The following is a 23,108-nucleotide window of genomic DNA, read 5'->3' on the forward strand; positions in this document are numbered from 1 at the left end:
TTACACCCTGCTATACAAGCAACATTTCATGATTTAATGATTTTTATTTTCTTAACTGGACTTTGTCAGACAGTCTGAAGTGCAACTTTGTGGTAAATATACACAACGCTGCCAAACATACAGCCTTCTAAATGATTGAATTCAGGCTTAGCAAACACTTCCATGGCCACCGTTGTTTACAATGAAGCGCATAGGCGTGCAGGCTGCTTCAAACATTTGTAAAAAAAAAAATAATAAAAATTAAAAAAAATGAGAATCAAGAGTGAACAGGAAGGTTTACAAACTGGTAGTGAATTCTGTAAATTTGGATTTGGAACCAATGTCTTTCACAAAAAACAGCAGGAAGTGAAACTGAAGACAATACAATTTGCACTGACACAGATCAAATCTGAAAAGATTAGAAATTATTTTGTTAGAGAACTCAGGTTCAGCTGTGTCGAAACAACGTTAGAGTAGTAATGCTGAGATGGTTTGGATACGCATAGGAGGGAAAATGGATATTTTGAACAGAGATTGTTAAATGTTGAGCTGACAGGGGAGATGAAAATTGGACAACTACAGTGAAGCGTCATGGATCTGCTGATGGGTGGTGTGACAGCTCTTAGGAACAGAGTTAGATGGATGTACAGCTTTTTCTGTCAAGACCCATAAAGTGTAATAAAATAGTAACAGCAAATATTCAAACTTTTTAAAGAAGCTGTGGACAGAAAGCACATGAAGTTTAATTATAGAACGATGTAATGTTTTACTTTGGAACTCTGGGCTATTGAATGGCAGTATGACACATAATCAAGGAGCTACACGTTACAATCAGTCATGTAACGTCGCAGTTAGACTTTGACAGAGACTGTTTACATCCCACTCAACTCTGTGAGCAGTAATGCTTACATAACCAGAGTCATATAAATGTAGGAACCAAAGTCCTGCTGAGCTCCATAAATTCAGCTCTACTAAAGCGCTGCACTAAGTGGACATGACTAACAAACTCTACCCTAAATAATGCTGCTATAAAAAAAAAGAACAATTGACAAGACAAAATAACATGCATTGTGGAAGTAGATCCAAAATGACATCCTTCTGAAATGCTTTCATAGTGACATCAATCAGCTGCCTAAATCATCACCCCAAGCGACAAACGTCTGGCACTTATAAGCAACACCCTTTGTGTGCATTCCTTTGAGTGGTGGGCTGCGCTGTCAATCAGAGGAGTAATGGGCTGTGAACAGCCCTCCAGTGTTTGGACTGGAGGGCTTTCTGGACAGGGTGCCAACCCAAACAGGCAGCGCAGGACTCCTCTGGATGGTCGACCAAACTCTCCTTAGCCGCTGCCATACTTCATGCTGTCCGCACAACTCAGTCAAACACACTAAACTAAACACACTAACCCCGGTCAGGCCTACTTACAGCTCTGACAAACATGGCAAGACAACTGTGGGCCAGTGTCACCGGTCCATCACGTGATTACAAACCATTTGTATGTCCGTCTATCACTGTTACTGTTTTCCTGCAAAGTGCCCAAAATGGTGCTAAACAATTTAAGATTGATTGGAAGCTTCTTCAATGCTTCACCAATAGAGTGTTAAAAGCTCACTGTTGAGATGAAAAAGTGTTGCTTTTTATGTCTTTTTTTCCAGTAGTTGGACAGACTACTCAGTATCTGGGGTCTTTGTTTTCCTTGACACCAAACTGGAAACACATTGTTCAATTAGTCTTTCTTATTGTCTTCTTCTTCCGCTTATCAGGGGTCGGGTCACGGGGGTAGTAGCCTAAGTAGGGAGGCCAAGACGTCCCTCTCCCCAGCTACTTGGGCCAGCTTCTCCGGGGGAATCCCAAGGCGTTCCCATGCCAGCAGAGAAACATAGTCCCTCCAGCGTGTCCTGCGTCTTCCTCTGGGTCTCCTCCCGGTGGGACGTGACCTGAATCCATCACCAGGGAGGGAGGCGTCCAGGAGGCATCCTAACCAGATGCCCGATCCACGTCAACTGGCTCCTCTCAACCCAAATCTCATGCCCACAGATGAGGGTGGGAACGTAGATTGACCGGTAAGACAAGAGCTTCGCCTTTTGACTCACCTCTCTCTTCACCACGACAGACCTATACAGTGTCGGCTTCACTGCAGACGCAGCGCCAATCCATCTGTCCATCTCCCGTTCCTTCTCTCCCTCATTTGGGCACAAGACCCCGAGATACTTAAACTCCTCCACTTGGAGCAGGACATCCTCAGACTCGTAGAAAGCACTCTACTCTTTTCTTCTTATCATTATCGCAATATTCCCTAACATTATCACAAATCAATAATATAAATAAAAAGGTAAACAGTAGAAAATTATTTGCCACAGCAATTACATGATTTTGCAGATTAGCAAGACCACCACCACAAGTGAATCCATCTAGAACTATTTAGGTAAATGATTTAAGATCATGTAACAAAAGATCTGGTATGACAAGATTTGGGTTTAAAGTTACCCACGATTTGAAAAAGTCACCCCCACAAAGTCACAAAACATCACCGTTACTTAGAGGCCAGAAAGTGACTGAAGGTTTCTGTGCAGAACAGAGCAGCACTTCACTGCAAAAACAGATCTAAAAATAAGTAAAAATGTTCTTAAAATTTGTGTTTTTGTCCTAGATTTGAGCAGGTAAATAATATTATCTGCCAATGGAATGAGTAGTTTGACCCCTAAAATAAGATAATTAGACATTTAGCACTTGAAATAAGACGATGGAGATGAGTTATTCCTATTTTAAGTGCAAAAGTCTTATTCCGTTGGCAGATCATCTTATTTACCTGCTCAAATCAAAGACAGATACACTCATTTTAAGAAAATATTACTTATTTTTAGTTTTGTTTTTGCAGTGTTGAGCTGTTGGTCGGCTTACTGAACGACAGTATTTGGTATTTTTACTTTGGTAAAAAAACAGAATACATTGACTGTTGTGGAAATAACTACAAATTAAAGCTCGGAGTAATTAATGTGAATCCAAAAAGAAAAAAAGGAAGTTAACTGAAAAGACTTTTGTTATGTTCCAAGGCAACTGCACTATCACAAAATTCACCACCAGAGAATCCATCTTGACAACATGTAAAGTGATTGCTGGTCAAATGTTGAAAATAAGCACGTGTATGTTTGACGGTGAAAGATAGTAGGTGAAATTCCAGTTTTAAAGATGTATTATGATGGTAAAACCAATAAAACTTGTCTTCATACCGGTTCTTCACTTTGAATGCCCTTTAATGAGATGCAAAAAAGTAGTAAAGTGAGTTAATCCTGAGCGTAATTATGCAGGCGACAATCTTAAACAACTTTGACTGAAGATGTAGACCAATCATTCAAGCAAAGAAAAGCAGCCATAAAATACCATGACCAAAACGAAGTGTTTAAGTAAAAAAATAGAAGCAATTGAAAACCATAATCTAGTGCCGACCCATAGTTAGGAATAACTGTCAGCTTGTAGCACCTTGCTGACGTCTACGGTTCAGTTTTCAGGTCAGCCTCTCAGAATTTTGCCCTTTGAGAAAATCACCGCGTTTGTCGGACAATTTATACAAAGGACTTTCAAAGTGGTTCTGTTACAGCAAACCGGGCAAATTAGATTACAGTCAGATTATTTTAGTCGTTATGTTTGTATGAGAGCCAAACATGTGTTTTGTGAATTCCCAGTGACATTTGAGCGCAAGAGAAATTTTGCACTAAATATAAGGGAATGCCCTGGAGGCATTCCTGGGATAAAGCTTTTGAAAGTATGGGCCAAATATGTACACAAACACTGTGGTCAGTCCAGAGACAAAACAGTCCCTAAATGCACATTTGTTTTTTTCCTACCAAGTCTAACATTGCTGCTTACAAAAAGGTATAGAAATGGTGTGTGTTAATAATTCTAACAAACCATCCACCACATTCACACTTCACCCCTCGGACAAGCGGAGGTTTCCACTCAGCCGTGTCTCCAGTCAAAATCAGCTCGTCCGTCAGCACTGCTGACACAGGGAAGTCTGTCCGTGCGGCGAGCGGAGCACATGAGGGCAGCAGACAGTCGAGCCGTGGCCTTTGCTTAGCTCAGCAGCCTCCTCACTGATCATAACAAGCCTCCTTTTCAACACTTTGTTAAAAGCGTCGGCCTTAAGGCCCGGCGGATGTCATCTCTCTGTGATGTCTGCGGTAAATTGAACCAGCTTCAATCTCAATGAAGGGGAATTCTTTCACCTTCTTTCAACAGGCAAACGGGCCTGAGCAGAGACCTGTATATCACTGTTAATGTTATCTTTACCTCCCGTGGGGCTTTTCACTTCATCTCCTGTGCTGCAGTGAGCGAGAGACCCACATCCTGACCAAATCAGACCAACAGACCCAGCCAGGGGCCTGAGTCTCCTTGTCAGAGCGTACGACCTGCGCAGAGCCAGGAACTAGCCGTCAGAGAGAAGATTTATGGAGACCTGGCTGTCGGGGGGCATTCTGAACCCCCCCCCCCCCACCCCATTCCACAGACAGGAGGAGCTCCTTTTTTAAACAATAACATTCAAATCGCCTGCGTCTCAGTGGGGTCGGAGGATAGAGAAGGAGTGCTGCGCACATCTGTTTGTCTTAATAGTTGCTGCTGTCTGCAGGCCAGATGAGATGGATGGGTGTGGGGCACATCTGTAGAGGGATTGAATAAGGTGCAACTGAAGCAAGGACACTTAGAAGTGATGCTCCTTACTGCAATACCTACATAAACGTTTCCCTTTGGACTTCAGTTGTTCTTTTGTATCCCACATACAAGTTTTGGATTATCAAACAGTTCTTTTTATATGAGACAAAGGAAATACCTAAAGAAAGTAGAAGAAGCTGCTGATGCTTTTACCAGTTTAATGAAAAGGTTACCCAAACCAACCTGGTATTCTATAAAAAAAAAAAAAGTAATTGACCTACTCTTTAAATAATGAATTAACTGTGATTAAACACAGGCTTTTAGTTCAAATGTAGAAAGCCACACCCAGGCCCGATTACCCTGAAAACCAGGAAAGCACTTAAATACAACCTTTATGACAACATGAAGTAAGCTAAAACTTCTCAAACAGCAGCACATCTGGACCCAATCTAAAAAAAATAATAATAATCAAGAACAGATGAGAAACAAACTCACAACTATCAGTCTGGAGAGGGTTCTAGAGAGCATTGTCCAGAAATAGAGTATACATTAAACTGGGTAATACTGGTTAAAACTGGTAATACTGTAGAAAGGTCATTACTATAATCAGCTTCCCCCCAAAAAGAAGCAATACGTGTTGCTTTAATGACTGTTAAAGCAACACTGAGGGAATACAAACAGCAGTTTCAAATGATGATCTAGTTTATTGAAAGGAAAAGTTATCATCCCCCTCCCCCTAACTACACAGACACACACGCACTCCATTTAAATCATGAATTTGCTAAGCAGTTTATACAGAAACCTGAATTCAATCTCACCAGCTCCAACCAGGACTGATTACTATCAGCACTCTAGGATCACAAATTTACCCAAACAGAACCTGTCTGACAATAACAAGTCAGCTAAAACTCTCACACCACAGCAAGAAATTCAAGAACAGATGAAAAACAAAGTCACTGAGATCTCTCCACCTGGAAACGGTATCAAACCATGTCTAAGGCTTTGGGACTTCAGCAAACCACAGTATGAGCTGTTAAGCATAAATTAAGAAAACATGGAACAGTGATGATACAGCTCGAGAGATGCTAACCAAGCCACAGCACATCATTGATTCATCCAGGAAGTAGCAAATGAGCAATAAAGCTGGCCGCACATGTCTCAGTTATGTTCAAGTTTCAACAATAGGAAATAAACCAGGCAAACTGGCATTATGGGAGATTCCCTAGATGAAAAGCACAGATGACCACAAAGAACGCAAGGCCAGGCTCAGATTTGTCAAACACAATGACATCTTGATGATTCCCAAAGTGGAAAATATTGTCTTTTTTTGGAATGAGTGTGTCATCTGGTGTAAATCTAACACGGCATTTCAGAAAAAGAAAGAAAAAATCATACCAAGTCAAACATGGTGGTACTGGTGATGCTCTTGGACTGCTTTACGTCTTAGCCATTGTTGCCAGCAATTATTAGGTTTAGGGAGCATTTACTTTTTTCACATGGTGCCACATTGGTTCGGATAGCTTTATTCTCCTTAATGAATGACATTTAAAAACTGCAAGTTGTATTTAATCAGGTTAAATCTAATCTTTTCACCACACAATCAGACTTGTTTTGGTTTGTTCCTTGTGTCAAAACAACTTTTAATTATCCTTACTCCAGGAAGTTTTCATAGTTCTCAATTTTACTGTAACCCATTTTAGGTTCTGCACATTTCTGACAAAATTATTGTCTTATAATTTATCCTGAAAAAACAAATATTTTTACCCAGCATGTGTCCTACAACTGGCTTTAATCAAGTGATCCTTCAGAGGCAGGAACAGAAAAACAAACCTTTTTTTTTTCTTTTTTTCACCCATTCGAGCCTTTTCCTTCTTTCTAAAATTACGTCATTTTGAGTAGGTAATGATACCATTTCATGTCTTTAAGTGATACTCTGATGTTCCCGTGCTATAAGTGTAACAGCGGCGGCCGTAACTGCGGCGAGACGACGGCAGCGTAAGTCCATTACCTCACATATAATCAGAGCGCAGACAGCTGACTGTCTGATTAATGGCTTCAACCTGGCCGACACGCCTGCACGAAGATGCTGCCCGAGCGCAGAGCTGCCATTAGTGGCACTCACAATACGAGTTTAGAATAAACAGAATCAACAGGCCTGTCAACAACACGGCCGCATCCGAAACAGCACGGCCTCCGGGGGCACCCGAAACCAGCCGGGTCCAAGGCGCTTCAGAACAGAAAACGTCTGCCTGTGGCGGACATAAACGGAAAAAACACTTCAGGTAAACTCCAACGTATAAAACATCGTTGTCATTTGTCAAGGTCTTGGCCCAATTGCTTTTTTTATTTAAGTTGGCTTTGATGGCTGTTAAAACATAAACCAGCAGGAGAAAGTTTACCAAAGCTCACAATATTTCACATTGCTGAAAAATGGAACCTACAGGCTCTGAAAACAAACATATTTTTGTTATATGATTCTGGGACGTGGACTGACAATAAGGGTTCGTGCAAATATTGATATTAGACCAAAAATGGAGCGGCACTTCACTTGAGTCACTGTGTGCACAAAGGTCGTTCAAATGTTTGAAGTTCCAGATTTGCCTCGGCTTTAACCACAACTGCTGTTTGTCTATGCTGATTCCAGCCAAATGCAGAGCAAGGCCCATAAAAAAAAAAAAAAAAAACGTCTGGCTTCAGGCTTTTAGCATTATTATTATTTTATTTTTTATGTGCGTCTATGAATGGAGAGACCTGAGTTTCATTAAGTTCTAAATCGGAAAAAGGCCTGCTGATTAGGTGGTTTCAGTTTTCTGTTTCAATCCGCTGCTATCTCCAGAATCAGTGTCTGGCAGGAGAAATCCCCACCAGTAATGTCTCCTCGCTATAGATGGCATCAGCGCACATGACTGCCAAATTCCTTCCACTTAATTATCTCTGAGCGATCCTTTCATGCTGAGGTCACGAGAGGGAAACTATGAAATCAACCATAAAACTGGTCAAACTCACAATTATATTTTACACTGAGAAAATACGTACTTTCCCCCTCAAGTATAGGATGTAGCTTTGCCTCGTTCTGAGCTTATGTTTTATCATTTTTCCTTCATTATTTAAATTAAAGATTTATAGCTCTTGTGCCTTGACAAAATAGGATGAAAAGGTGCCCCATGTCTTCCTCCAAGCAATAAAAGCAGTAAAGCAAGACACAGTTCATAAAGTACTGTTATCCAGTAATTAGAAGCCAGGTCAAAGCATTGATGGGCAAAATGCATCCCTGCTTGCGTGCACAAACTTGGTGAATAGAGGCGATTCTGACCTGAGAGGAGCTAGAGGTCAGATATTTGGTTGACTGAGACAACCTCAGCTGACCAGAGTGAGGCACGAGGATGGTGGCGGCCTGCTCCTGTGGTCGGAGAAAGCGGCTTCCTTCTCGTAACAAGGGGAAAAAGCTTTTATAACCCCGAGAAAGCCTACAGCTACTCACGACCGTATGACTATCTGCGACCTCAGAAAAACAGTCCCAACAGGCTGGAAAAGGGAAGAAAGCACTTTCATAACATAGAAGAAAACTGATTTTACATGTCACACTAACAAATCCTTTGAGGTTTCAGGTTAATATATTATTCCCTTAAATAACTCTGTAATACCCCAGCATGTTGTCTAATGTGTTTTTTTTTTTAGGTTGTGAACAAATATGTCTATACTTGTTTTAGATTTTTCTACTTAAAGTTATGGTTGGAAATCATGTTCAAAATTACTTTTTGTTATACTGGGTAAAATCATCCTTCCATCCTAAAAGTAGTAAATACATCTTGTATTAAGAAAAAGGAGGTTTAAAAAAAAAATCGATCTCTGTGGGAGCTGCAGGCCTGTAACAACTCTGACCAACCAATGCAGGCTGTGCACCTCTAGTGTTTATGTATCTGGTTAGCTTAGTGGCTGATATATTAAATAATTATTTTTGTTCTTTGACATTGTATTTTGGGAAAAACTGGTTAGTTTTAAACTAAGAGCAACATATATGCTCGTGCCTGTTATGTTGCCCACATAAAACTAAGAACAACATGTGTTATTGTGCTATAACTTGTTTTAACTTGTGGTGGGAACCTATGACAATGTGTTGTGGGAAAGACTGATTCTGTATTCCTTATTTTGCTTATATTTGCACTATTATCTGAGTTTGCAATATTATTTTGCTTCACACACTGCTGAGATGCTGGGAACGTTTTTTGTTTTGGAAACGGGACGAACAGCTCAGATGGGAGGGAGAGAACGGGACACTCTCGCTCCCATCTGATACTTTGCTTTTTGGTATAAAAAGGAGGGGACCGCCCTCAGTCGTTGAAGTCAGCCGTGGGTTGTATGGACGCCCGGCCGCGTGGATTGTGCTCTAACCGGACTGACCGACTTCCCAGTCCTAACCATGGTAAGAGATGGAACAACACGCCTGTTAGAAAGCTTGCCAGGTTTTAAGTGCTTGCTACTTTGCGTGTGCAAAGTGCTTGCTGTTTTGTGTTGCTGTGTTCTGTGGGGAATAATAAATGTGGGCCTTATATTCTAACAGAAACAGTGTTTGAGTCCTTATTTGTGTTTGCCGATCTCTTCCGATCCTGAAATAAACATTTCATAAAACAGCGGCTAGGTTAGCGGTTAGCCGTTCATTTGAGAGTCGCAAGAAGGAAACCGCGTACAAGTTTATGAGAAGAAGAGGAAAGCCTTAGTAGAAATAAATAAGACCAGAGTGCATTTGGGAGATTTCTTTTCACACAATCCCCCTGAGGGGCGGAAGAGCAGGTAAGACAGTCTTAAGCATGCGCAGTTTTTCAAAAAGGGACTTGGGGAAGGTTCCTGAAAAAGTGCCGACTCTCTCGACCTTTAGGGATGTGACTTTGTTTTTAGGTATTTTATAAAAATAAACTGTACAAAAAACTGTACAGTTTTTACCCCTACAACTCTATGATATAACATGACAACAACAAAAACGCAAAAGGTCAAGCCCTGAATGTAATGAAGACAGAATCTAAATCATGGTAGAAATATAGAAAACGGAAATAATGCCGTTTCTCAGTTGAATCCCCTTATTCCTATACCCAACCCTGAAGAGCAGAGATGTTTTCAGTGTTGGAGTGGCGTTGAAATTACCCACACATTTAAAAAAAAAAAATCCATTCCACATGGATCTAAAATCAAGGCAAGAGAAAATCAATTATCAAATGAATAATATGACAGATTCACCAAGAAAGTCACATATCAATTTCTCATGCTATCAAACAAAACAAATCAGCTTGTGAAACTGATTTTACCCCCTTTGGTTGAAATAACAAGTGATTTTTTTATAGCCATCTACCATTTCTGACATCAGTCTGAGGAATGATTGCCCACTCCTCACTTTCAGCTGTCACTTTCCCACATCATCTATAACTCACATGGTGTTAATACTTAGACAACAGGCTAAACGTCTGATGTTTGAAGAAGGTTTTCTTCAAATGCTGAGTAACGACTGCATTTTTATTACGTTTCAGATCATTTCAAAACGTTCTTTTTTTTCTCTTGCTTTTACTTTTTATTTGTATGAACTTGAATTTCTTGTTATTGTTAAAATTTGTTTTAAATAAGTCCAAAAGTGATGGAGTGGCAATCTATCCAGGTTATACCCTGCCTCTTGACCCATAACCCTGCATGGATAAGTGGGAGTAGACAATAAATAGATGTCCAAACATGTTAGATAAACATACAGGCTTTCGTATGGGTGTCTAGGTAATACACACAGAGACCTGTGTTTACAGAAACTAATGCTACCCATGCTAACAATGCTAATAGGTAGTTTCAGATGCTAAAGGCAGCTTAAACTGTCAACTCCACAAACATTTTGCTTTTCCTTATAAAATGTTTGTAAAACTATGTTGTGACACACATGCTGTCTCACACTCACACACAGTGGGATGTCTCCTCTTCTCCAAATAAATAATGACTGCTCATGGCAGGACGAGCGAGACAATAATATTGTGAATGCAGTTTCTCAGCAGGCCAAGGCTTTGAAAAAATGGTTGGAAGTAATGTCCAAATATATAATAATATGACAGCTATTATTAAGATAATCAAAGAAACTTCCTGGTTGCTTCAGATCATTTTTCATCATCACTGTAAACTACTGATTTTTAGGATTTTAATCTGTTAATTTTTCTTTAGAAGACAATGCATTCGCTGGAGTCTGAGGACAGCAGTGGATAAAGCATGTGTGTCTCTTAGAGAGAAAATAATCAACATATCATTCATCATTAAATATATAGTGGGTTTTAGATATATTGGAATATAACTTAATTCAAAATCATTTAATCAGTTGCTCATATTACTGGCCTTGTATATTCTTTGTTGTTTTTTTACATGGCCACAGAATTTTATGAAAACTTGCATCCTCATAAATAACCAATGGAGTAGATCTCAACAAAAATCTAATTAAATCACATTTCCTGCAAGAAGGCCTTTAATTTTAGGGATTATAAATACATTCAGATGTGCTGTGTTCAAAATGTAGAGCCTGAATGGAAACCTACAAACAGAGACAATGTCAATGCCTAACTTACTTCAGGCCCATATGACAAAGTAAAATTAAAAATGGCCACCATAATTCCAATGAGATGTTCTCACCCACCTCAAAAAACACACTCTGGCCAGGTTCTGGCAAGCGCTGGCACACATGCTGAGAGCTTCTGTTTAGTTAGAGTCTAATATCAACACAGGAGTGACGGAGTTTAATCCAGAACTATGTAGACTGGAAGGGCAGCTTGATGTGTCATTGACACAAATAAACATCACTACAGACCACAAATACCTACCTCTCATCCAGTCGGCTGAGTGGCAGCTCAACATCTGGCATGTGCATCACTAAGCAAACACGGAGATAGTCCTTCTGAAAAAACTAGAGCCGGGACCATATTTTCTGGTTATGTTCTCTCTAAAAAAGATGCTGCAGGACGTTGCAGATTCAGAAACATGACTATATGCAGCCTGTTGCTGTGGCAGCCTTGGATTAAGACCGCAGCCCTCAGGAGGCTGAGGCCTCTCACATCTGGACAGCTCTAAAGCAGCTGGATGTAACTCAAAAATAATTGCTTCCTCTACAGTGTCCAGGAAAACACCAAGTGACTGCCATGTTCACTGCTCCTCCCTGCAGGGAAGGCAACTAAATCAACATTTTAAGGCCATTTATCATCCGCTGGCCTTGTAGCCTTTGTTTTGACTTTGAGAAAGCAGCAAGAAATGCAAAGAACACAATGCTGGAAACGCTGCAGAAATCAATGAAGCATCAGACTGAAGCAGCGTATAAGCACTGGAATATTTTTGATAAGGCCTGTTTAAGAACAGAGCACATGTAGCGGAGAAAAGGATTTAGCTCGAGACCCGAATTGTTGAAGGTGAAAAATATGATCACGCCCCATATATACTCAATGTTCCTAAACTCCTATCAGGTGTTGGCCATTAGTGTGATGCTCCTATTGGTACCGTGAGCGAAGCGATGAACCCAGTAGTAGCAGAAGTCCACTCCAAGGAAGGTGAGCCACCAGGTCCATGCAGAGTCCCAGGGCAGCTCTAACAGGCGGAAGTGGTCCCACACATAAATGTAAGCCGACAGCTCACAGCCTCGCATCACCAGCCTGGGTGAGGGATACAGTCAAAGCTCTGGATCAGTTAAAACTGTGCTCATAACACAGCTTTTTATTTTTATTTTTTTACAGTAGGCAACTTCAGATGCAATGTTTTTTGTGCTTTTTGGGATGCGCAGTTGGATGGAGCTAAATGCAGGTCAATGCAAAAAAAAAAACAGTTTGAGGCAGCAACACACTTGAAGATGAGGCAGAGGTTCATCTTCCAGCAGGACAACTCCAAACATACAGCAAAGGCTACAACAGAATGGTTTAGATCCAAGCATACTGCATCTATGTGGTGGAATGGCCCAGTCAAAATCCAGACCTAAATCCAGTCAAAAATCTGGCAAAGCTTGAAAATGGGTGTCGACAGACACTCTCATCTTTTACAAAGAAATATGAGCCAGATTTTTAATCCCTAGATGTACAAAGCTGTCAGAGACTTACCCCTTAAGACCCCAAGATATTACAAAGGTACTCTAAGCATGGACTCCAATGGGCCAAATACAAATGCATGACATTTTTCTGCCTTCTTATTTTGCGAATGGCTCAAAAATGTGACCCAACACCTTTCCTTAACCTCTTTCAGCCTATTTTCAGGTGTCTAAAAGCCTATACTTGACCTAAAAACTTTGGGTCTTAAGATGTTAAACCTATTTGCAATTTCTTTAAATTAAAATACCTTTCCAAATCCCAAATTAAAATTTTCTGCACTTTTTTTCAGTTTTTAACAATGACACAAAAATGTACATGAACTTGGAAGTAAATCTGCTTCTTAAACAAACTAGCATGTTGCTGTTATCCACATCTTTGGTGAACAACACAACATATTCTGATGCAAAAAAAAAATGTAAAGTTTTTTTCTTTATATATATATATATATATATATATATATATATATATATATATATATATATATATATATATATATATATATATATATATATAAATAAAGGACTATAATGATAAATCATACAACGGAAAATAGGCCAGGCCATTTTTTTCAAAGCACCACACTTTATTTATGTCAAACTGTCCAGCAGACTTACAAAGGGAGTCTAGAGATCATTCCAGCAGAGATGGAGGTAAGGCCATCACTCAGCGTGACTACATGGCTCCCTGTCATCAGCGCGCCCACCACCAGCTCGAGCAGCATCAGTCCCACAAAGAACGGAGTGGCCTGCGCACACAAAGGGAAGGTCGTACATACACAGTCAAGACACAGCAGTGCAAGAATCACACCATTTCAAGTCCACTGTTGCTTTTACTGCTTGTACTTGTGTTTGTTTTGGCAGATGAGCTGAAACCCTTTAGGACTTTCATGTCTTGTGGTCCGTGATGTTTGTTACTCTGAGCGAGACCAGAGAGCCGGGTTTGAAGCAAGCCACTGTGATTTGGCAGATTTAAAAATGCAAACATTTACGTAAAAGAAAGGCTCGGAGGAGGAAGATATTATCTCAGTGGATGAATTACACATCAAGGCTAACCAAGCTGCAACAAAACGCTTTCTTTTAAGTAACGTCAGATGATAAAATAAATAAATCAAGGAGTAACAGACATTATGTCAGGAGACCATACTTGTCTTGATGACATTTAGTTGCTTCCAGAAGAAATGACTAACACACTTATAAAGAATTGCAAAACACTTTCACAAGGTTTTGTTTATATGGCACATAAAGATTCAACTTGACTGACCTCTGAAAGCAGAGTTTCATAACTCCCATAAGACTTGATCTCCAGTGATCATAAACTATGAGGAAGGACGCAACAATCAGACGGACATATACCATCTCAATGCGTATGAGATGTTGCCATGCAAGTCTTTAAAGGTGAAAAAGTAAAAAGTAAAAGTCATGCACCAGACACTCTGTCAGGAATTACTACTGCCAGTATCAACCCAAAGCAAATTATTACTTATACGGTTATTAGTTAGTTAAATCATTGGTTTAATGTAATGCAACTGTGAAAGCAGATTTTTCCTGCATGTGTGCCTTGACTGGATCCTTTGTTTTCTTTAGTTCTTAGGCTCAGGCCCAACGAGAACATTAGTTGTCATGCAATCGAGTACGTGCTGAATTTAAGGTTCTTCCTGTCACATGCCGATGTGCCCCTGGGCAGGGCAATTAGCTCCAAGTTGCCTACCGATGTGTTCTTGTATTATTGTAGAAGCATTGCGCAATCCAGAGTAAAATTCCTTGCGTGTGTACACACACACCTGGCAAATAAAGCCGATTCTGATTCCGATCTACATATTGGATTATATGATGTGGCTCTAGTATAAATCACCTTGAGTGATAAGTGGGACTAAAAAAGGCTGTATAAATCTGATCCATTTGTAGGAGACAATCTTATTCTTCAAATGAAGTGAAACAGGTGACCAAATTCTGAGTTTAGCGAGGTATTTTGCATGAAAGAAACAACCCTGTGTGATGGAGTTTACGTGTAAATTCAGAATTTTGTTGAAATCCTAAGTTACCCCCAAGTTACGAATAATTGGCTTGGTGAATACACAGAAGAAACAATTGCTTTAATATAATTCAGATCAGGCTATATTGATAGCTTCTGATTTACTAGAATTTAACTAAAAGTAACTAAAAGCCACCCAGTCCTTTATAAGAGTACGACTGAGTTGCTGTGGTCCAAAGGAAACATACAACTAAATATTGTCGAAATAAAATTGCTAGGAGATGTCAATAAAGGACTGAATTATATCTGCTGATATATCTGAAAGAATGTAAAATGAAGATTACATTAAAGACATTTTCGGGCATGTTCTGATGGCGCAGGGGTAGGACTACATGGTTGACCCAGGTTTGATTTCGGCCGAAGGTCTTCGCTCTTCTCTCAAACCCGCTTTCCTGTCAGCCTACGTTGAAAAAAAATGTGCCACTAGTGCCACAGAAACCCAGAAAAAGAATATGCATATAAAAAAGCAGCTGACCCCATATATAGAGGCTTATAGTCCTCAATGCAGCCTTCCAGAATTTAATTTCTGTCCTTTGTCTCATGTCTTAAACCTTTCTTTTTCTGTCCATTTCTTGCCTGTCTGATTACTGTCAATGAACGCCACTAACACCACAAAACAAAAGAAGATTTCTTCCTGATTAACCTGGAAAACCAATCCAATGTGGTGCCAAAAATACCAACCAGATACCTAAGTGTGAAGAGTAAAATCAACAGTATCAAATGCTGCAGTATCAGTGTTTAGCCTCTAAAGGCATCTTGTATCTCAATTTCACAACAGACCAACCTGCTTCTGAATTATAACCAATTCAAAAAGGGCCGGTGTTCAGTTTTCCCACCAGACCGGATGTAGATTTATGGCAGTAAACTACAGCAGAGAAAAAAGCAACTTCAAAATGATTTTAATCATATACAATTACTATGAAACATATCATCAAACACAAGCAAATAAAATCAAAATACAACAAATTACAAAAAGATTAACACCTACAAAGTTGTAAAAAAAAAAAAAAAAAAAAAAATAGGATTTCTTTTTTGAACAGGTGAACACTAAACAAACAGCCTGCGACATGTCTTCATTTCCAAAGGTTCTTGAAACATGTTCTAACCTCTTAATGGTTCTGTCAAACACGGAACAAATTAGCGAGGGAGGGGGTCAGAAAGCAGGTCAAGGCTGAGACTTCAGCAGCATGCTTCACATTGAAGGAGCTCATTGACTGAGCTACGTTCAGTTTGAAGCATGGACACCTGGACTCCGCTGGACTAAAGTGGGGAGGCATGATGGGAGTGCAGAGGAGCGCGAGTGCAGGTGGAGCTGGAGGAAGTGAGAGCGTGCATGTAGGTGTGTGTGTGTGAGAGAGGGAGAGAGAGAGATGTGTGTGCTGGCAGAGGCGTGAGCACCACCAGGGACCTGCGATCACACGCAATGTTCCAACATCTGGCAGCGGACTGCAAAGCTGCAGCTAACAAATGGGCTTCCAACACAGGCAGACCTCCTCCAACCTCAGTGAAAGAGAAGGAGAGATTAGCATTTTGGACGCTTGCCTAAAGCCTTCCTTCCTTTTTTTTTTCCCCCTTCCACTTCAGTCTTGCAGATAGTTTTACCTCTGCGGTGAAGTTTTCTTGACTGCCTTGAGCAATATTATCCAGACGGATTTTCATGCAGGGTAACACGTTTTTGTTTTTCCTCAAACCTTCCTTGCACTGATTCTTGGTATTTTCCTCCGTTTTATTTAGATGTTTTTTTTTTTTTCCTAAAGTGAGATCATTTAAGGTCGACTCTTTGTGATCTCGAGTGCAATCAAAAGGTCCTTTCCTGTGTTTCTTTGTCTTCCTAACACATAAACTAAAAATCACAGTAAAGTCTAAGAAGATTTAGTGTGTCAATTTTGTTGTGGTGTCTAATAATGGTGTTTTATTTCCTCCTGAATTCAACCTTACTTGAGACAGGACATTTGTGGAGCAGATGTCTGTTTCTTCTCCGCTTTTTGAGTGCGTAAAGTCACAGATGACTGATATTTGCACACACACACACAAAAACACGCAGGCTGACAGCGTACTTTCATCGTCATTTTAGGAGAAAAACAGAGTTTGCTTTCAAATAAGCAAACAGCCGGGAGACATGGCAGGGGCTCATGAACCCATAATTCCAAACAACTTCCAAATTAGAAGATTGTGTTTTGTTTTGTTTCTAATTACTTTGGTGTGCTGGGATCATAGAACAGCAGCGAAGAAAAATTAATGGCAGATCTGAAACTGCAAACAGTTCTGAATTACTCAGGGAAACTTTTAACACCAAAAGAAAAAAAAAAAAACTTGCAGCAACTGCAAGTCTACTTAATCATGCTTGGTAGTGAATTATAAGGACCCCTGCTGTGGGGGTAATTGTTCTGCTCCCTCAATGTGCATATAAAAACCTCCTGAAGGTGTTTTTAAGTCTTTCTATAAACTGTGCATTAAGAATACTATGATTCAACCAATCACTCTGAAGTTTTCTGCATCACGGTGCTTCTCGGCGCTCCCCAGACGCCACCTTCAAACGGCAAACAGCGCCTCAACAATAGTGTCTCTCAGGGGCGTGTGCTCAGCCACCCGCCATAAACCATGTTTACCCATTGTTGCACAAACTTAAATAAAACATCTTCAATGAATAAGAAGAGAAAACCACCGTCATCTACTGCAGATGAGACGGTGATGCGTACTCCAGGAGAGTGGACTGACAAACCCTATCGTTGTGGTGTTAAATATAGCAAAAAGAAACCACATCCTCTTTTAGTAGTAGTGTTTTTAAGTATCAAGACCAAATTGAAATTATCTTGTCTTAAACCAGGTTTTACAATCTTAGATAAAAACTTAAGTGTTTATTTAAAATACCAAAAAAAAAAAAAAAACAATACAAAGCAACCCCAAAAGATTCCATAATGGCATTATTTATTAGGGAAAGGACTTACAAACATAACTTGTAGTGTCATCTTTACCAGCAACACCTAAATGATCAGATTTCTTTCATCGTTGTGGAAGAAATGTAGCTATGTTTCCGTGGCTTCAGTTAACTAAGGTGTGCAAACTCGGCTCTTTTAAAAAGGTCCCACCACAGCATTTGAACCGGGTTAAAGTCTGGACTTGGACTAGACTATTGCAACACCTTTATTATTTTATCTTACAGTCGTTCTAATCTTGATTTGCTGAAGTGATTGGGAGTACTGTCAATTAGGTGAGCCAGTTTGGGCGAAGCTTGAGCGGTAGAACAGATTACCTCATCTAGCAACATGCTGTAGCTACAGCTGGGTTAAAGGACTAATCTAAAGGTTAACCAGCTTTGAGTCTGGAGGGATTGATGTACCGATGTCAGACAGTCCGTCCAAATAGTTGGGCGGCAGATTTAAGGAAAACACCCACCGGGATCTGTGTGGTGAATCATTTCCTTACATTTGCACCCAGTGGGCCGAGAGAGAGCACCTAACTGGACTCTTAGGAATGTCTTAAGTGGCTCTGGTGAAAGAAAATGGAACAAAACCGATAAAGCATCACATGCCACAGATGCGTTTTACCCTTAGATGCCACACACATTTCTTGGATAATGCAACATATAACGTCCTGTGAGGCTGGAGTAACTGCAAGGGCTGCTGGGTAGTATTAAGACAAGAAAACACATGGACATGCCGTTCTAGTTTGGAGTTAAAAAGGGTTGTTTATGTTGGTGGTTCTGTCCGTGCTAAGCTAACATTATGTTCTGGGTGTTGCAGTCGTTAACTGTTAAAGTTGGCACCATGGGGAAGAATGTTGCACCAGTTGCATATAATGGAAAAGCATTTCCTGATTGGGGTTAAATTAAAGAATAAGAGTCACGCGACTGGACCCTAGTTTCAGTGTATTCCTCTTGCCTGCTAGCAAAGATGCCACAATATCAACCGTGCCTCCTTTGGTTCCACGATATAACCTTGATTTTTAAAACTTCTCATGTGTGCAGGTTGCTACCCTGATTGGTGATTTATGAACCAAAGGCAGTTCAGAGAGGCTGTTGTTTTGGCAGCTATTTGAGAAAGCCGTTTCGTGAAATAGTCTCTTGAGAGCATTCTGGCCAGCTGGACCACAACCTGGTCTGACCATTGGAATGCTCTGGATGAGAGATCTAAACAGACGATAAAACCTTTAACCGCGATCCATCCATAACTTTTAATAGATAAAATAAAGCTTGTTTCCGACTCCTGCCATCTAGGGCTGGGTATTGTTAAGAATCTCACAATTCAATTTGATTCTTTGAGCCATGATTTGATTCAATATCGATTTGATATGATATTGATTGAAATGTTTCGATATTGATTTATTTAGTAAGAAAATAGAAGTACACCATTGCTTTAAGAGTACCTGTCAGTACATTTTAGATATTTGTTCAAATGTTTTTCCATATGAACAGCCATAGTATATCAGAGTATGTATTAATGTTTTTGAGCAATTTAATATCAATATTCTACAAAAGTGTAAACATGACAGTACTGTATTAACATTGAAGTTAATGCAATAAAAGTGCATATAAACCTAAATCAATATAATGTAAATCTTTCTCCTTTCCTCTTAGAAACTGGGGTAGTATTTTTTTAAACAATAACACATCTGATAATAAAGCATTAGCGCAGTGATACTTGAGATGAATATGGAGAGCAAGTGTTAAAATAAATATTATACTGTATTACTCAATGTTGGACTGAAGAGAAAAAAGTGGCCTGGGGGTTACAGACTGGGCCATTTTCAACCACTGGGTTCAAATTTTATGAAAAACATAGGTATATATATTAGTTACATTGCTAATGTGATAATTTTTATTCTTAGATGGCCAACAACAACCAATATACAGCAACAACACAGAAGTGAGAGAACATGGGCTAACTTCAATATTTATAGCTTTCTTACCTCAGAAGACATTGCGCCTCTAAACAAAAGACCTGCACAGTTGCAGCGGCAGATGCTTTTCCTCTTCTCCCATGCACGTGCACAACACTGGTGTCATTTCAACTTTTTGCCACAGGGGGCAGACAGATACAAAAATCCTGAAATTTATGGTATGCTCCTTTAAGGTCAAGTATAAAAAGGCCAGAGTTTCTTTCCTTGCGACAAAATAACCTACAAACTTAACTTGTACCTGACAAAATAAAGAACTAAAAAGCTGTATTTATAAACCAATATGGTTCACTGTATGAGTAACCTCTCCAGAACTGACTATTTTCTGCTACAGTATAATCTTAACACTTATAATCTTATCACAATCTTATCTTATTAGCCAAACTAGGAGGTTTAATATGGAAGAGGCTTTTCAATTCGTGACTGCTAAGTTATAAGCACCACAGAAGTAGTTTTTTTTTTTTTTTTTTTTTTTTTCCGTTGGCCGGGATTTATGGGAAAAGTTTTTCTGATCTCTGCTGCTCAGTCTGCTGGTCGAATCTGTAGTGCTCGTTTGTGAGTAAAAAGGTCCACCCCACAGGGGCGCTGACCAGTAGTGGAAAGTTTACTGTCTTATTTACTTATTCTGATATTTATTTATTTTCCCATTTTATTTATAAATTATAACCGGTTCCAATAATTTTATTCTGAACCGGTAAAAATATTCCCTTGTTATTTCTATATGGTATTTTAATTTATCCTATTTTAAATTGAGAAGAATACGATTTAGTTTGTTTTAGGAGGTTTTACACTGACTGCTGAAAGAAAAGTGTCCTTTGAGGTCATTCCACTGAAAAAAGTTAAAGTTTTACCATTTTCCATTAAATTTATGTTTGCTCTTTCTATTTAAAAATTGACCCACTTTTAGGGCTGAAAACACTGGGACCTGTCCTTGAGTTACAAAGATCTTAACCTAATCTGAATAAAAGTGAAAATTTAAGTAATAAACTTTGAAAACTGCGTCATATTTTTCCCAAAATAATGCAACACAACGTCTTTAAAAAAAGCCAGTTATATTCTGATATTCACAGTATCCTCAGGGGTTAAAGAGCACTTTTTAGCAAAGTATTCTATGGTAAAAAATATGATAAGCCTTAAACTTAGTAGCGCTACAGAACATCACGTATATGTATATTCTCAAATTACTTTAACTTTTAAACAATGTCAACTTTATTTATATACAAAGTAAAAAGAATGGCATGGTTGTAAAGGAAAACAAAAATAAAATTGTTCAATAATCTGGCAGATTTAGATTTAAGATTTCTTTTACTCAAGAAAGAAGTGTATTTCTGTGTCGATATGAGAACGACATCTCTGAAATGGTCATGGAACAATATAAAAGGACCATAAATGTAAACGAAACATGCTTTTATTTACATTTTTATCATTAACATTATACCTTTCTCCATAAATAACTGGCAAAAAGCTTTATCGATATTACAGCAAATAACGAATAAGGTAGGTAATAGGTATAAATAGGTATAAAAACGAGACAGTCTCTCTGAAATCTGTCATAATTTACAAAACATACTGTTTTGTGCCAATCATCATTGGTCAGTTTATTATTAACTGATGTCCAATAAATTTTGCTCATTGCTCTTTTCTCTTTCCGGCGTTCCCCGGCACTGAAACATTAAAATTAGGACGTTGACTCAAAAAGTAATCCCCTAATAAACCCAAAATGGAATTCATAAACAGATGTAACAATTACTTTTTATTATTTTCAGAATTTATGTTTATTGTTGACGCTTTCTTCCAGCGAATTTGAGGGGGGAGGCCCCCCGAGCGCCCCCTATTGACATGTAGCCACTGCCTGCTACCCACGCAAAAGAAAAAAAAACAGTTATATATTTTATAACTTGAACATGCATGGAGTTTGCATGTTCTCCCTGTGCATGCGTGGGTTCTCTCCGGGTACTCCGGCTTCCTCCCACAGTCCAAAAACATGACTGTTAGGTTAATTGGCTTCTCCAAATTGTCCTTAGGTGTGAGTGGTTGTTTGTCCTGTTTGTCTCTCTGTGTTGCCCTGCGACAGACTGGCGACCTGTCCAGGGTGTACCCCGCCTCTCGCCCAGTGAACGCTGGAGATAGGCACCAGCAACCCCCGTGACCCCATGAGGGATTAAGCGGTTTGGAAAATGGATGGATGGAGATATATATATATATATATATATATAAACGATAGATTTAAATAAATAAATAAGAGGTTGCAGCCAAAAACCTTCACAATTATGCAACATAATGTCCATCTTGTATGACTATGATGATTTTTTTTATGTAAACATAGCAAATTATTATATTATAGGTTTTATATTGTAGATTTTCTTTTAGAGTATAAAACAATTTGCATTCAGAATGGCTATCCATTGCTAAATCTATATGAATCCAAAAGGCTTCAGTTTGTCATGGGATTTAAGATGCCACATTAATTTGAGGTCATATTTGGCCAATTCTGTCTTTGCTCAACCCTATATGGGTGAAGATATATCTGTAAATGTTTCACAGTGCTCTGTTTGACAACATGACCCCCTGAATGCAGTTCAGCTGGTGTAGTTTGTATTCATAGGGCCTACGGTGCCCCCCGTGTTAATCAGTGAGAACTGCTTTCACCTCAACCGGGTCAGAGTAATTCTTCCACCTGTACAGCCCCATGCGGTTTTAGTAGGGTTGGACAATTAACCACATTTGCAATATAATCACAATAATAAAAAAATGCAATTTCCAAATCACAGAGGTCTGCAATTTTTGGTTATGTAACAATTAATGGATCAGACACGTCCTTTAGGTGTCGGTAAAATGTTTAAAGTGGGTTTGACTCCACATGGACGGGAATAGAGTTGTAGCAGAGATAAAGTAATAATATTACTTGTTTAAGAGTTTATATAATCAATAATTTTTTTACCAGAAACCTTCAGGAATCTCACCAAAGCATTAAGTAGTGGTCAAACTGTTTAATACACAGACTTGTTTGTTGGTTGCACTTTATGTTCAACACATATTGATGTCCAACTCAACAAGCTATTCTCTTAAATAATAATATTCTGATTAATAAAAACAATAACATATTTTGTTTTAAATAGTCCTCATTTACACACATCTTTATCAACAGGCCATTTTGTTGCTGTTGGTTTATGCAGAGAAAAGTTAAAATTAAATGGCAATTATGGTTGAAATTCAACATGGGGTCCAGCACATATGGATCTTTATATGCAAGGCTTTTGTTTTGAACAATTAACAGTAGGAGATGTGCACAGTAGGCGTGTCCATGATGTGTGTTATCATAAGTTACTTGGAGAGCAGCTGGTGTGCTGTGGACAGGATGAGGTAGGAGCGTTGGCCTGGGGTCACTTTGACCAATCCAGTTTTGTATGACTCCTACATCACCACGGCTCATAGACACTACAACCAGAGCCAGATATGCTTTCAGCATTTTTA

General features: G+C 39.2%; 1 protein-coding gene across 2 annotated transcripts in view; it reads right to left on the reverse strand.

Annotated features, from left to right (window-relative positions):
• Nucleotides 1-23,108, reverse strand: part of agmo (alkylglycerol monooxygenase) — a 74,649-nt gene that overhangs the window by 49,579 nt on the left and 1,962 nt on the right. For both annotated transcript variants that reach the window (XM_036135342.1, XM_021323331.2), the window contains 2 exons: nucleotides 13,322-13,452; nucleotides 12,130-12,281 (listed from right to left, as the gene is read on the reverse strand). In XM_036135342.1, the coding sequence (XP_035991235.1) occupies nucleotides 12,130-12,281; nucleotides 13,322-13,452 (283 nt within the window). The remainder of the gene's footprint in view (nucleotides 1-12,129; nucleotides 12,282-13,321; nucleotides 13,453-23,108) is intronic.

Source organism: Fundulus heteroclitus, chromosome 3 (assembly GCF_011125445.2).
Source record: "Fundulus heteroclitus isolate FHET01 chromosome 3, MU-UCD_Fhet_4.1, whole genome shotgun sequence".
NCBI lineage: Eukaryota > Metazoa > Chordata > Actinopteri > Cyprinodontiformes > Fundulidae > Fundulus > Fundulus heteroclitus.